The 15,923-nt window shown below is 45.9% G+C and overlaps 1 protein-coding gene across 1 annotated transcript; it reads left to right on the forward strand.

Annotated features, from left to right (window-relative positions):
- Nucleotides 1-9,406: 9,406 nt before the first annotated feature.
- Nucleotides 9,407-12,565, forward strand: LOC123448822. Its single transcript, XM_045125842.1, has 2 exons — nucleotides 9,407-9,558; nucleotides 9,777-12,565. The coding sequence occupies exon 2, from the start codon at nucleotides 9,807-9,809 to the stop codon at nucleotides 12,435-12,437; it is 2,631 nt and encodes an 876-aa protein (XP_044981777.1). The 5' UTR covers nucleotides 9,407-9,558; nucleotides 9,777-9,806; the 3' UTR covers nucleotides 12,438-12,565.
- The last annotated feature ends 3,358 nt before the right edge of the window (nucleotides 12,566-15,923 follow it).

Consider the following 15,923-nt stretch of genomic DNA (forward strand, 5'->3'; position numbering starts at 1 on the left):
CCCGCAGTAGACAGCCTCGTCGTCGGCCGCACCTCGCTTCCTCGCCGGATCCCGCGGCCACCTCCCCGCCGGATCCATCCCCGCCGCTGGCTGCCTTCGAGGTCGCCGGCCTGAAGCCCCACCTCGCCGTCTTGCGTCGCCGCCGCCGGCCTGCGGGCTCGGGAGCAGCCGACGAGGGAAGGACCGCTCCTCGCCAGCGCGTGCCCTAGCGCTCGCCTCCGCGAGTGGGCTCTCCAGCGCCGAGCTGGGCCGGCCTCCTTCGGCCCAGGAGTCCCTCGGCCTGCTCGGCCCACTACTCCAACCGGCCCGAGCCCCCCCCCAAGGTGAGCTATCCCATGCCCCCAGCGCAACTTACTGTATTGCACCCCGTTCGGCCCATTATTGATTTAGCTTGATTTAGGAATTAATATAAATTCCAGATAAATAGGTAAATATTTAGATGCCCGTATCTTTTTATCCGTTAGTCGGATCGCGACGTATTGTATATGGATTTCGTGTAGTTTTGCGCATAGAACACAATTTCACAACTTGCATATTTGTTTGATGTAGTTTAGCGTGCCGAATGCCTAGATATGTGTGCTATTTATATCGTCTTGGTCCCGTGTTATTTTCTCGTGCGTGTCCGGGTTGTTCGAATGCCGTGGTAGAAATGTTCACATTTTAGGAACCCCATTGCCATGTATTTTAGAGTAGGCGTTGGTATTTTTGCGAGTAGGAATTGCCGCTAGTTTATTTTTCCGTGTTTAGGACATTCTCCCGTATTTACGTGTGGCGATATTTTTTGTTGTGCAACCCCACATTTTTTATATGTTTCCGGGGATTTTTCTGTGCAATTAGTTTTAGCATTAGAGCAAGTTAGTTCGCGCGATATTTTGCTATGTTGCCCTCTTGTTTATTTCGTAGGATTTATTTCGTGCTTCGTTTGATTAAGTTGTCAACTAGGGAGTTGTTCTTGGATGTTTAGTCTAGCCCCTGGTATTTTTGGTTGCAATAGAAATGCATGTTTAGGTGTGGTTTGCTTGCTCTCAAGTTGCTAGAAATAGTGCTGATTTGGAGGTGCTGAAATATTTCTAAGTATGGAATCTGTTATATTTTGTTGTTGTCTTGTCTTGCTTGTATCTTGTGATCTGTAGCTCTTTTGAGGTTGGTCCAATGGAGTTAGTTGTAGCCCTTGTGTTTCTCTAGCATGCGGTGAATTTTCATGCCATTTGGAGTCCTGTAGCTATAGGTTTTGTTGCTGTCAATATGACTTCAGATCGAAAACTGCACTTTCATGAAGTGTTATTTTCACTAAGTCTGAAATAGTGTGTGAGATGCCATTTTTGTGTCTTCTTACCCTAGTGATCCATGATGCCATGCTAGTTGTTGTTAGTTGTTTGTAGTAGTGCTTCTTGCCCTCTTTCGTGTCATGCCTTGCTTGAGTTTATCGGAGTTGTGTAGCCCGTAGTTGTGGGGCGTAGAAAATGCTATGTGGCTGATTTTGACAGATTGTAGTGATTTCTTGTTTTGCTCGTAGTTGTTGAACCGTAGCTCCGATTTGATCGCGTCCTACATGAAACTTGCTTAGAATCTCGTGTAGTTTCATTTTCTCTTGCTGGTTGTATGTTTTGAAGTGCTCGTGACCGTCGTTGCACACATATTGCATTCATGCCATCATATCTTGCGGTGCTTGTAACTTTTGATCCGTAGCTCCGTTGGAGATGTTCTTTATATGTAGTTTGCTTGAAATAATGCGTAGAATCACGTGAACCTATTTGTTTTTCTGTTTAACAACTATTTAAATGTGTTCGTTCAGATCTGGTCAGAATTGTAAATTAGCATGTGAGGTAGTCTCGGAGATGCTATATGTCATTTCCGACCTCATTTAAAATGTCTAGATAGGTAGTTTAATTTCCACTTCACCTCTTGCATGTTTGACAACATTAATATTGTCGTGTAAATAACCGGGAGTGACCTAAATAATTCATATGTGGAGTTTCGTCAATATGCAACTCGTTGCATATTGAACTTCACTTAATGTGTAGTGTCTGTATGCGTGAATTGTCATGTCGTGACTTGCATGTATTCAGCTGCTCATGCATCATATGTGTTGTGCATCGTGTGGTGAATTCCGTGTGTTGATTTTTGTTTTCGGTTTGCTTCGTCTCGATAGAGTTTCGCAGCGTGCCGGATTGTGAGGACCCGTTCGACTACGTCGGTTCGTCTGCTTCACGGAGGCATTCTTATTCCAAGCGGGATCTCAGGCAAGATGACCATTTCCCCAGATACCATTACTATAATTGCCATGCTAGTTTTATCGCTTCTATCGTTTATGTCTCGTTGCCTACCACATGTTAAATATCAGCCTCTCAACAATGCCATGAAAACCTTCAACCTGTTCGACCTAGCAAACCACTGATTGGCTATGTTACCGCTTGCTTAACCTTGTGTTAGCGTTGCTAGTTGCAGGTGCAGTTTCTTCCATGTGAAAGCATGGGTCCTTGTCATATCACCATATTAATGCTATTTAATTTAATGCACCTATATACTTGGTAAAAGGTGGAAGGCTCGGCCTTTCTAGCCTGGTGTTTTGTTCCACCTTTGCCCCCCTTAGTTTCGGCTACCGGTGTTATGTTCCATAATTGAGTGCTCCTAACACGATCGGGGGTGTTATGGGGACCCCCTTGATAATTCGTTTTAGATTAAAGCTGGTCTGGCAAGGCCCAACATTGGTACTACATTTGCCCAACATAATAATTCTGTTAAATTGAAATGCATAGGGAGTTAGCGCTACCCGAGGAGTAATTCTACATAATACAGGTAGGGCCAGTGCTGATGGTGCTGGTCCAAAACAGAGCATTGTGCGGGGCCACCGTGAGGAAACTCGAGGTTTGGCACTCGTACGCGTAGCTTATCCATCGTGTCCTGAGAACGAGATACTCGGCTCCTATCGGGATCATCGACACGCCGGGCGGCCTTGTTGGATTAGTTTTACCTTTGACGAGATATCTTGTGCATCGGGATTCTGGTGATGCTTTGGGTAATCTCAGAGTTGAGGTTTTCCACTAGGGAATCCGACGAGATCGCGAGCTTCGTGATTGAGGATTTCTATGCGGCTTGTGGTAATTTGTGATGGACTCATTGGAGCACCCCTGCAGGGTTAAATCTTTCGGAAAGCCGTGCCCGCGGTTATGTGGCAACGTGGAAACTTTGTTTAACACTGGTTCTAGATAACTTGAAGTTAACTTAATTAAAACTTGCCAACTGTGTGCGTAACCGTGACTATCTCTTTCGTGAGTTCCTTCTCCGATCGAGGACATGGTGGGGCTATGTCTGACGTAGGTAGGTGTTCAGGATCATTCATTTGATCATGTGTAGTTCACGTCCGCTATGCGTAGATCTTCCCCCTCTTATTTTCTTGTACTCGTAAGTTAGCCACCAAATATATGCTTAGCCGCTACTGCAACCTCACCACTTAACCATACCTCACCCATTAAGCTTTGCTAGTCTTGATACCTTTGGAAATGAGATTGCTGAGTCCCCTGCGGCTCACAGATTACTACAACACAAGTTGCAGGTACAGGTAAAGGTTATTTGACGCGAGCGCGTTGATTGTTCGTTTGGAGTTGCTTCTTCTTCTTCTTCATCATCGATCTAGGATGGGTTCCAGGCCGGCAGCATGGGATAGCAAGGATGGACGCCGTTCTTTTTTTCTCGTTTGTTTTCGTCCGTAGTCGGACCCTGCTCTTATTCATGATGATTATGTATTGTACTGCTATGACTCTGATGTAGCTTGTGGCGAGTGTAAGATAATTCTATTTATATCTCATCTTTTCAGTACATGTACTTGTAACGATATCCATTCTTGCGACACGACGAGATGCGCTTCTATCCCTGACGAGGCCTTCGTACCAAATTGAGGATAGGGTCGCATCTTGGGCGTGACATATGATCACATCTTACTTACGCAATACCACAACGGTGATGTGCAAATTGCTATTTAACCTCTCTCCAAGGACAGCCTCGGTCAAATATGATTCAACCAAAGTTGAAGAAACAAACACCCGCCAGTCATCTTTATGCAACAAGTTGCATGTTAGTCGATGAAACCGGTCTCTCGTAAGCATACGAGTAAGGTTGATCCGGGCCACTTCAATCCAACAATATCGCCGAATCGAGAAAAGACTAAGGAGGGCAGCAGATCGAACATCAACACCCACAAAAACTTTTGTGTTCTACTCGAGATTACATCTACACATGAACCTAGCTCATGATGCTACTCTTGGAGAACGTTGCATGGGAAATAAAAAAATTCCTATGCACACGAAGACCTATCATGGTGATGATCATCTACGAGAGGGATATCGGATCCACATACCCTTGTAGATCGCTAAGCGAAAGCGTTAATAAGCGCGGTTGATGTAGTGGTACATCTTCACGATCCATCCCACGAACCGTCTCGTGATCCGTCCCGATCCAGTGTCGAACGGACGTCACCTCCGCGTTCCGCACACGTATAGCTCGATGACGATCTCCGCCTTCTTGATCCAGAAAGAGAGACGGGGATGTAGATCAGTTCCCCGGTAGCGTGGCGGCGCTCCGATGGTGGTGGTGATCTATTCCTGCATGGCTCCGCCCGAGCTTCGCAGAAAACCGATCTAGAGGAGAGGGCAGCACGTGGCAAAGTTGTGTCTCAAAAAGCCCTAAACCTACAGTATATATAGGAGGAGGTAGGAGGCAGCCTTGGCGCCAAAAGGGAGGCTCCCTTGGGTCGGCCGAAGTGGAGGAGGCAGGAGTCCTCCTCCAACTCCACTTGGATTAGGACTCCTTCCTTAATTTCCCACCTCTTTTGGATTTTCCACTTTTTCCTCATGGGCATTCCCTGGATGACTTTGTCAGCCTATTATGCCTTATCACATCCAATAAACCCATGTAGACCCCTTGGGCGTGGTGGGCCCACCCAGTGGGCCCCCGGAACCCATTCGTCACTCCCGGTACACTGTGGGCAATGCCCGAAAACCTTTCAGAATCCAAATACCAACTTCCTATATATCAATCTTCATTTCCGGACCATTTAGGAACTCCTCGTGACGTCCGAGATCTCATCCGGGACTCCGGACAAAACTTCGGTCACCAACACATATAACTCAACTATACGGAAACGTCACCGAACCTTAAGTGTGCAGACCCTGCGGGTTCGAGAACTATGCAGACATGACCTGAGACACTATCTGGTCAATAACCAACAGCGGGACCTAGATGTCCATATTGGCTCCTACATATTCTACAAAGATCTCTATCAGTTGAACCTCTATGTCAAGGATTCATATAACCCCGTATACTATTCCCTTTGTCCTTCGGTATTTTACTTGCCCGAGGTTTGATCGTGGGTATCAGCATACCTAGTTCAATCTCGTTACTCGCAAGTCTCTTTACTCGTTCCGTAATACAACATTCTGTAAATAACTCCTTAGTCACATTGCTTGCAAGGCTTGTCGTGATGTTGTATTACCGAGTGGGCCCCGAGATACCTCTCCGTCACACGGAGTGACAAATCCTAGTCTTGATCCATGCCAACCCAACAGACACCTTTGGAGATACTTGTAGAGCACCTTTATAGTCACCCAGTTACGTTGCGACGTTTGATACACACAAGGTATTCCTCCGGTGTCTGGGAGTTGCATGATCTCATGGTCATAGGAGCAGATACATTGACATGCAGAAAACAGTAGCAATAAACTGACATGATCATATACTACGTTTATAGTTTGGGTCTTGTCCATCACATCATTTTCCCAATGATGTGATCCCGTTATCAAGTGACAACACTTGTCTATGGTCAGGAAACCTTGACCATCTTTGATCAGCGAGATAGTCAACTAGAGGCTTACTAGGGATAGTGTTTTGTCTATGTATCCACACATGTATTTTGTGTTTCCAATCAATACAATTACAGCATGGATAATAAACGATTATCATGAACAAAGAAATATAATAATAACGAATTTATTATTGCCCCTAGGGCATATTTCCAACATTCCAGCGTTTCCACGATTCCAAAAACTTTATGTGATGTTCTAGGTTTTCGTGAATTTGATGATTGCTCTTTAAATTTGCAACTAGCGGACTCTACCATTAAGAAACCTATGCGAAGGATTAATGATGTTCTTATTGTTGCAAATAGGAATTATGTGCCCGTAGATTTCATTGTTCTTGATATAGATTTCAATCCTATGTGTCATATTATTCTTGGTAGACCCTTCCTTAGAACAATTGGTGCAATTATTGATATGAAGGAAGAAAATATTAGATTCCAATTTCCATTAAGGAAGGGCATGGAGCACTTTCCTAGAAAGAAAATAAAATTACCTTATGAATCTATTATGAGAGCCACTTATGGATTGCATACCAAAGATGACAATACCTAGATCTATTGCGTTATGCCTAGCTAGGAGCGTTAAACAATAGGGCTTGTTGGGAGGCAGCCCAATTTTATTTTTATGTTTTTGTTTTTGCTTATGTTTTTTAGTGATGCACACATTATTACCTATGTAATAATTGTGTTTTTTTGTTTTAATTAATGTTTGAGCCAAGTAAGACCTTTGTGATGGTCTACGGTGTTTGCAATTTGATTTGCTGGAAAAACAGAAAATTTCGCCCTCAGTCCAGGAATTTTTTAAATTCACTGGAACGTGATTTTAATCTGAAAGTTTTACACAAGATTTATATACAAATTTCCCAGATCGTCCTAAGTTGTCAGAATTGTTGGAGTTACACAAGTATTGTAAGTAATCAGATTGCTACAGACTGTTCTGTTTTTGACAGATTCTGTTTTCTTTGTGTTGTTTGCTTATTTGAATGAATCTATAGGTTTTATCGGGGAGTATGAATCATGGAGAAGTTGAAACAGTAAATATTACATCAATATATATATATATATATATATATATATATATATATATATATATATATATATATATAAATGAGTTCAAAACAGTACCTACAAGTGGTGATTCATTTTTCTTATACTAACAGATCTCATGAGTTTTCTGTTGAGTTTTGTGTTGTGAAGTTTTCAAGTTTTGGATAAAGATTTGATGAATTACGGAATAAGAAGTGGCAAGAGCCTAAGATTGGGGATGCCCACGGCATCCCAAGCCATATTCAAGGATACCAAAAAACCTTCGGAGTGGAGTGGAGCGGAGTAGGCTGCAGTGCAAATTTACACAGCGAGGAATTAGGTGCTCCGTAGATTCTGAATATTTCGTGGAGATGGTGGATTAACGAACATGCCCTAAGTAGAATGAGGGAGCATTTAACAATTTGTTTTCATTTTGGTATGTTTTTTGGTTTACATTTAATTTAAGTTTAAAATATGAAAATGGACGTGTTTTTCCAAGAACTGGAACACTTTTAAAAATTCCTAATTTCTTTTAGAATTCCGAATATGAACTTTTTAAAAACCTTATAAAAAAATTATAATGCAATTTTTTTGAAAATTTACGAACTTTATTAAAAACACTTAGGAGAAAATGGTAAAAGAAAAGACGAAACAATAATAATAACTGAAAGAAAAAAAAACGAACTCGAAAGCTGTAAGAAATACAGAAAAAGCACCCCTTTTATGCGGGTAGCTTGACACAAAATCTCATCAAATCCTATATTTTAGTAGTTCGGTTTTAGTAAGTGCGATTTACTTCAAACAAACAAATACTAGTAAAATAAACTATTGCTTGTGCAGATGCATCTTTTTTTGTCTTAGCATTTCTATGTGGCATGAAAGTACTGATATACTCCCTTCATTTTCGAAATTTTTGTCTTAGGTTTATTTAAAAATGGATATATTTAAATATTAAAATATGACTAGATACAATTATATCTATATAAATTTAAGACAAATTTTTTGGGATGGAGGAAGTATTTTTTATACTGGTGATGGAAGCATCCTGATCCTGAACCTCTCATGATGCGATGGAAACATACATACTACTATTTTTATACCTAAATAATTCTAGTTAAAGAAAACTAGTTTAGTACTCCTCAACTATAACTATTTAGATACACAGGGAGTATTTACTACTACCTTTGTCCTAAACTTTTTGTTTAAGATTTGACTAGATATGGATATATCTAACACTAAAACGTGACTAGATATATTTATATCTATTATTAAAGGACGGAACGTTTCTGCTTGTCTGTCGTGGTCATTTTCCAAAAAACACCCTGTTTTTTTCATTAATTAACCTGTAGTTCGTCTTTAAGTGAGATCGAACCATTTTTTTTTGTATTTTACACAACCCCTGACATTTACGTTAAATAATCCACAGTTCATATTTTATTCACAGCGAATCGTTTTTTTATAATTTTGCGTAAAACCCCTCACATATGTGTTAATAACCCTGGAGTCTATTCAGAATAATAATATCTTTTAAACCGTAAATCTAATTTAAACATGTTATATATGAAATTTGATTAGAAAAATGTGTAGATTTTAAATATGTTGGTATTTTACATGTTAAATAATTTTAATAACACTGTAGTCTGTTTAGAATAAAATCAAATAACAATATTTTTAAACCATAAATCCAATTTAAACATGTTATATATCAAATTTAATTAAAAAATGTGTAGAGTTTGAATATGTTGTTATTATATATTTTCAAAATACTATATAAGATACAATGTAAATCAATATTTGTCTTTATTTCATACCGACGATCTGTATTGTAACATGTAAACTTAAACATCAATATTTGAGAAATATTATAATCTAAGTTCTCTTTTTGTACATATTTCATGATCTAAGACCTTACGTATGTGCCTTTTTTTGGTAGAATCCACGCGCATTTTTATCAATGGACTACACTTTCTTTAGTGAATACACAAACAATTTTTATAGTATGTACATGCACTTATAAAATTGATGAACATCAAAGTCCATGAAGGTTTATTTTAAAAACATACAAACTATTCATCTGATAGTAATGAATGTTGATAAATAAAATAGGATAACAGTTGAATTGATAAGTACAATCTTAATTTGTGTTTCATCTATTGCATATGATGGCTATACATATAGGATTTTTGGAATATACTTAATTTATAAACACGGTCTCTTGAGTGTCGAGCGACACCACGTCGATGATGCCTGAATGTGGTCGTAGATGCACACCATCAACATGATGCCTAAATGTAGTCATAGTTGTAGGTGTCTCAGGTAAGAAATCTTTACTACCCGTCACAACGCACGGCTATATTTGCTAGTCTATATTTAAGAATTTTAAGATGAAGAAAGTATTTTTTTTTTCTTAACTGGAGGAGGCAGAAGTAGGCCGGCCCATCAGGTGCAACAGCCCTTGCGGTTTCGTAGCGTAGGCGAACACGATTCGGATAGTATCCACCAACAAATACTCACACTCACTCTCCTAGCACTGTTTCTTCCCCAGTTGGGAAAAAAACGAGTCTTTTCCTGCGACTCGCCGCCCCGCCCCGCGCCGCTCCCTCGCCGACTCGCCGCCAAGCCTCCGGCTGAAGGAACCCTGAGCCCGCAGGACGCGATTCTACCCCGCCTTCCCATCGGTAAGGGGCCATCCTTTCATCTTCCTGTTTAGTGGATTAGTGGACGAGCAACCAGATCCCCTTCTGCCCCAGTAGTTTCACCCTAGACTAGATCCGAGCTGTTCGATTCCATCAGTTGAATGACCTAGCTAGCTAATACTGATAGCATCGGTTAGGTTTTCTTGCTGTGATTTTTCCCATGTGTTGATTGCATCTCAGACCTCGATTTTTTTTTCTAGGGTATCTCACACCTCGATTGGGCGTTGAAGATGCGTAGCAGCAGGGGGGAGGATATCATGCCGAGGGAGTTCAGTGAGAGGAGGAGGAGGAGGAGGAGGGAACACATGGCCACTGCAAGAGATGATTGCGGGGCATCGCTTCCATACGAGATGATCATAGAGGTTATGCAGTGGCTCCCAGTCAAATCCGTCTTCCGTTTCAAGGCGGTTTGCCGCTCCTGGGCTGCGCTGCTCTCCTCCGATGAATTCCGCCGCCTCCACATGGCAGCAGCCAAGGCTGCAAAGCGGCGTGCACCACCAGCCAAGCTGCTATACATCTCACCGACCACCACATTCGACTCCACTGCGGTCTACTCGTGCTCCTTCTCGCGATCATCATCATCAGACCGCCCCAGAGATCGCGGGGACCTACTGTTCACCATCGACGGTGCCCGTGGCAACTATATGGAAGTAGTGACGCCCGCGCCGTGCCATGGCCTCACCCTTCTCTACGATGCTCTTGACACAGCCTACTACATCTGCAATGCGGCCACACGGGCAGCCACGCGTCTGCCACCTTCTGCTGACGAAGCATCCAGCTCCGCTGCTGGGCTGGGGTTTGATGCCCGCACAAATGAGCACAAGGTGGTGAGGTTGATCAATGGGATGTTAAATCAGAAGAACTTGGACCCGGTGAGGTGCGAGGTGTACACGCCTAGAGGCCCCTATGTGGATTGCTGCTGGAGGCCGGCGACCAGAGGAGTACCCTCCAGCTTGCATAAATTTGTACATGCCGCTGTTATTAACGCGTCATGCAACAAATTATCTCCCGTGTTTGCCAATGGTTGCCTGCACTGGTTGATGACACCTGCCTCTTTCATCACGACTCCAAGTGTTGCCATCGTGTCCTTTTCGGTCGCAGAGGAGACCTTCACATGTATCCGATCACCGCCCTTCTGGGTACCAGGAGCGCCGCCAACCTCTAGGAATTGGTCATCAGGAGAGCAACTACTGGAGATGGATGACCAACTATGTTTGGTTCGCAACAGAATGCCTCATGGTAGTAACACTTTGGAGATCTGGAAACTGCTGGACTATAGCTCTGGTGACTGGTTACTGAATCATCGAATTAATTTGTCAGGGCACCTGGCAAGAGATTTGCGTCAGTCACAAATTCTGAGAGTTATTGGATCTTTTGGCAGTTACAGGCCGCCAAGGAAGAAGATAATCATTGCTACTAGCATGCACAAAATTTCCAACAAATATCAGAAAATGGTTCACACCTATGACACTAGGTCTGAGGCTCTGGAAACCATCCTTTCAATCACGGAGACACACTCAACTCCACAATATGGGTGCCCTAGTTCAAGATTCAGTTTCATTCAAGAGACCCTTGCTCCCGTGCATACAACAGATGAAGAGATGGCCTTGTCATCTGACTTGGCTAAGGCGACTAGAGAGATCCTACTCCGCCTCCCAGCTAAATCAGCCATACTGTCCAAACTTGTCTGCAAGCAGTGGTTCAGATTGATTGAGAGTAAAAACTTCATTCAGTCATACTTTCAGCATAAGAACATAGACAAAAGACCTAAAGTCATGCTTGTGCTCAAGAGGACTGGACAATTGGGCTTCAGTTTTGCTCCATTGAGTCGATGCCTAAAAGAAGCTCCTAGTCACAGTACATTGCTTGATACAAAGGTGGTTTGCTCCAAGCCTTGCCATGGGCTGAACTTGCTAAGCACCGAGACGAAGGACTATCTCTGCAATCCATGTACAGGTTTCCACAGGGGCTACTCTAACCTGGGGCCAAATTTGCACCTACGCCCGAGAATGCCAAAAACAGAAGAGCATGCTTTTACAGTCGGCAATAAAAATGTTGGCTTGAGTTTCAACCCTTTGACTCGTGAACATGTTATCGTGGAAATCTTCTATAACCAGAAGGACTTTGAATCTCGTCAGTATGACATGTCATGCGCGTTACACTGGTGTAATACTCCGTATGCTGCCCAACAGCACTCAATACCACCTCTGCCTGTGAATGATATGCCACCGGCCTATGTTAAAGGAATGCTGTACTGGATGAATGAACCAAGGTTGGGACAGAGCTGCGAATGGGCCATTGTCTCTTTCAACCTTGCTACAGGTGCTTTCGATGTCGTCCCGTGCCCTTTGTGGTTTGCAAGATGGCGTAGTAGAAACCGCTGTCGTGCATTTGTTGTTGAGCTTGAGGGAGTGTTATGTGCTGTTCTGGCAGATCCAGTTGCAGACAAACTAGATGTGTGGAAGCTAGAGCTTGACCAATGGGGCAGAGCATACACAATTCACCTAGAAGCATGTCCTGGCTATTCCCTCAAGACAAGTGTTGTGGTGCCATTAGCTGTTGATCCCGATCATGGAAGGATCCTGCTCAACACTGGTCGGAAAATAGGTCTATATGATCCAGTAGAGCAAACAATTGAAAATCTCTATTCACTTGATCAGGTGCCGGTTGCCAGTAGTGCACACCTTAAGTTTCTTGATATGCCTTCAACTTCATCAGGGGATAGTTTGATGTGCTCCAAAGAAGAGTCGGTGGTGGAGACGAATAAAATAGACTCTAAATTGATTCGTTCTGTTCCTATGTTATATGAGGAGAGCCTGGCATGTTACTCATTTGTGCGCAAAGCAAACTGCTTATGGTGAGACATTTTCAAGACATCTACGCTACCTTTTTCTATAAAATATTTATGTGTAATATCCTGCCTGCATGTTTGGCGAACTGAAACACCCAAGGTTTGATAATGTAAAATAGTATGAGAGCTTTTTATTGACTGCCTGATGTTCCTTTTAATGTGAAGAACTCCCTCTATAAACTTTTATACTCCCTCCGTTCCCTTATACAAGGCCACAAACTCATATTACCGGAATCATTAATACGCTGCATGCATGCAACGAATGAGTGAGAAGAAAGTAGCCAAGTGTCATTATGAATACATGCATGCAATTATTAAACAAGTTGCTAGTATGAGAAAACATCATTAATGTTACCTCGATTACTGTTGGTGGCCTTATATAGATGCAAAATGTATTTTTCATAGTGGCCTTGTATAAGAGAATGGAGGGAGTAAGATGTTTTAGGTCACTACTTTAGTGATCTAAAGTATTCTATAAAAGTTTAGAGTATTATCATTTTGCTTTCAAAATATAGTGATCAATGTGTTGCTAATGTTTATTGTTATGGTTGCTAGGGTTTGAGCGGGAGAGAGAGCTGCGAGGGCGCGAGAGAGCCGATCGTGGGTGTCCTTTCCCACGGCCGGCCAATATGGAAAAGGGTTTTCCTTCTTAATTCTTGGCTGATTAGATTGATACATCTCCTTTCCATATATAGAGAGGTTTACTTGACTCCCAAGTAAGGCTTACTTGACCCCTAAGCAAACCCTAAGACTAACGGGCCCAGGCCCATCACGTACTCTGACACTACACCCCACCTGGACATGCAGCTCGTCCTCGAGTTGCAACCTAACGGCGATTCGACCCCACACAACCCTAACGCCTAAAAAACAAGCCTTTTTACATCTCGGCCTATTGTATTGACCTGAAATAAGCTAACCCGAATGAGACTTCGACTCTTTATTTTTGACTCCGAACGATAAGGCGAGAATCCTCCGTGCGCCGAACTTGTGCGTTTGCAGCCCCCTGGATCCCAAGGACACCATCGGGACCAAGGGAGACCTCGCGGCGGCCGACGGCGGAATGCAGTGGTGCTACGCAGTGCGCTCTTGTTGGTGACACCATGTCTTCTCCGTGCCGGCTGACTGTCGATGTCGCAGACTTGGAGGTCGTCGCCCGTGGGAAAAACAGCATGCCCGCCGTCCGTGGGGGAAACCGCATGCCCAAGATCCCCCACGCAACGGACGAGATGGAGGTCCGTTGCACGCGCGAAGCGCAACTTGGAGGAGCTGCACCTGCAAATCACGCATCTCCCGCACATGCCGACGCACTAGGAGGCCGCGCGCAGCAGCCTCTAGCCTCACCACCGCCGACAGGTGGTGGGTAGCGATCCAAGCCGGAAGTGGTGCCGGCAACGGCTGGAACTTGATCTGTTGGATGGGATTGTCCTGGGACGGCGGTGGCGCTGCTGGGAACGAGGTCGTCGCAGTCCCGTCGTAGGGCATCCCATACTGGAACGTGATGACCGGCGCCGTGGTCGCAACCGAGGGCGATGGCGGCGGGGGTCGGCGCCGGTGCTGTGACCATGAAGGACCCCCCCCGTGGAATGGCGCACCGTCGGGACCGGCGAAGCGGGAGGGCCTGCCGTACTGTTGGGGTGGCGCCGCTGGCGACTGGATGTGCGGCGGCGCCCAGGTCGTCGTATAGATCGACCCGGAGACGGGGAGCGGCAGCGGCGGGTGCATCAGCCTGGCGTCGAGTGGCGGCGACGACAGCAGCAGCGTCGGCTGCCGCGGCCCGACGATCGCGGCGGAGGCCGCCTCGTGCGGCGGCTGCCACGGCAGCCGCGCCGACCCGTAGGCGGCGACTGATGGCGCGGCCGGCGGCGGTCTGTAGGGACCGGCCAGGAAGAGGCAGATCCCTTTGACGACGGTGGTGAGATCATGGATTGCTCCGCGATCTCCTCCGGGGTGAGGGCGACATGAAGCGGCGGCGACGGGGTGAACATGATCGAGCCTAAGAAATCTGATACCAGATGTTATGGTTGCTAGGGTTTGAGCGGGAGAGAGAGAGCTACGAGGGTGCGAGAGAGCCGGCCGTGGGGTCCTTTCCCATGGCCGGGCAAGAGGGAAAAGGGTTTTCCTTCTTAATTCTTGCCTGATTAGATTGATACATCTCCTCTCCATATATAAAGAGGTTTACTTGACTCCCAAGTAAGGCTTACTTGACCCCTAAGCAACCCTAAGACTAACGGGCCCAGACCCTTCACGTACTCTAACACTACACCCCATCTGGACATGCAGCTCGTCCTCGAGCTGCAACCTAACGACGATTCGACCCCACACAACCCTAACGCCTAAAAAACAAGCCTTTTACATGTCGGCCTATTGTATTGACCTGAAATAAGCTAACCCGAATGAGACTCCGACTCTTTATTTTTGACTCCGAACGATAAGGCGAGAATCCTCCGCGCGCCAAACTTGTGCGTTTGCAGCCCCTGGATCCCAAGGACACCATTGGGACCAAGGGAGCCCTCGCGGCGGCCGGCGGCATAATGCAGTGGTGCTACGCGGTGTGCTCCTGTCGGTGACACCATGTCTTCTCCTCGCCGGCTGATTGTCGATGTCGCAGACTTGGAGGTCGTCGCCCGTGGGAAAAACAGCATGCCCGCCGCCCGTGGGGGAAACCGCATGCCTAAGATCCCCCACGCAGTGGACGAGATCGAGCTGCGTTGCACCGCGAAGCGCAACTTGGAGGAGCTGCAACTGCAAATCATGCATCTCCCGCACATGCCGACGCACTAGGAGGCCGCGCAGCAGCCTGTAGCCTCACCGCCGCCGGCACGTCGTGGGTAGCGATCCAAGCCGGAAGCGGTGCCGGCGACGGCTGGAACTTGATCTGTTGGATGGGATTGTCCTGGGACAGCAGTGGCGTTGCTGGGAACGAGGTCGTCGCAGTCCCGTCGTAGGGCATCCCATGGTGGAACGTGATGACCGGCGCCGTGGTCGCAACCGAGGGCGGCGGCGGCGACCGTGCGGGGGTCGGCGCCGGTGTTGTGGCCATGGAGGACCCCCCGTGGAATGGCGCACCGTCGGGACCAGCGAAGCGGGAGGGCCCGCCGTACTGTTGGGGTGGCGCTGGTGGCGACTGGATGTGCGGCGGCGCCCAGGCCGCCGTATAGATCGGCCCGGAGACAGGGAGCGGCAGCGGCGGGTGCAACAGCCTAGCATCGAGTGGCGGCGACGACAGCAGCAGCGTCGGCTGCCGCGGCCTGGCGATCACGGCTGCACGGCAGCCGCACCGGCCCGTAGGCGGTGACTGATGGCGCGGCAGGCGGCGGTCCATAGGGACCGGCCAGGAAGAGGCAGATCCCTTGGACGACGGTGGTGAGATCGCGGATTGCTCCGTCGATCTCCTCCGGGGTGAGGGCGGCATGAAGCGGCGGCGACAGGGTGAACATGATCGAGCCTGAGAAATCTGATACTAGATGTTATGGTTGCCAGGGTTTGAGCGGGAGAG

The sequence above is a fragment of the Hordeum vulgare genome, chromosome 4H (genome assembly GCF_904849725.1).
Source record: "Hordeum vulgare subsp. vulgare chromosome 4H, MorexV3_pseudomolecules_assembly, whole genome shotgun sequence".
In the NCBI taxonomy this organism is placed as follows: Eukaryota; Viridiplantae; Streptophyta; class Magnoliopsida; order Poales; family Poaceae; genus Hordeum; species Hordeum vulgare.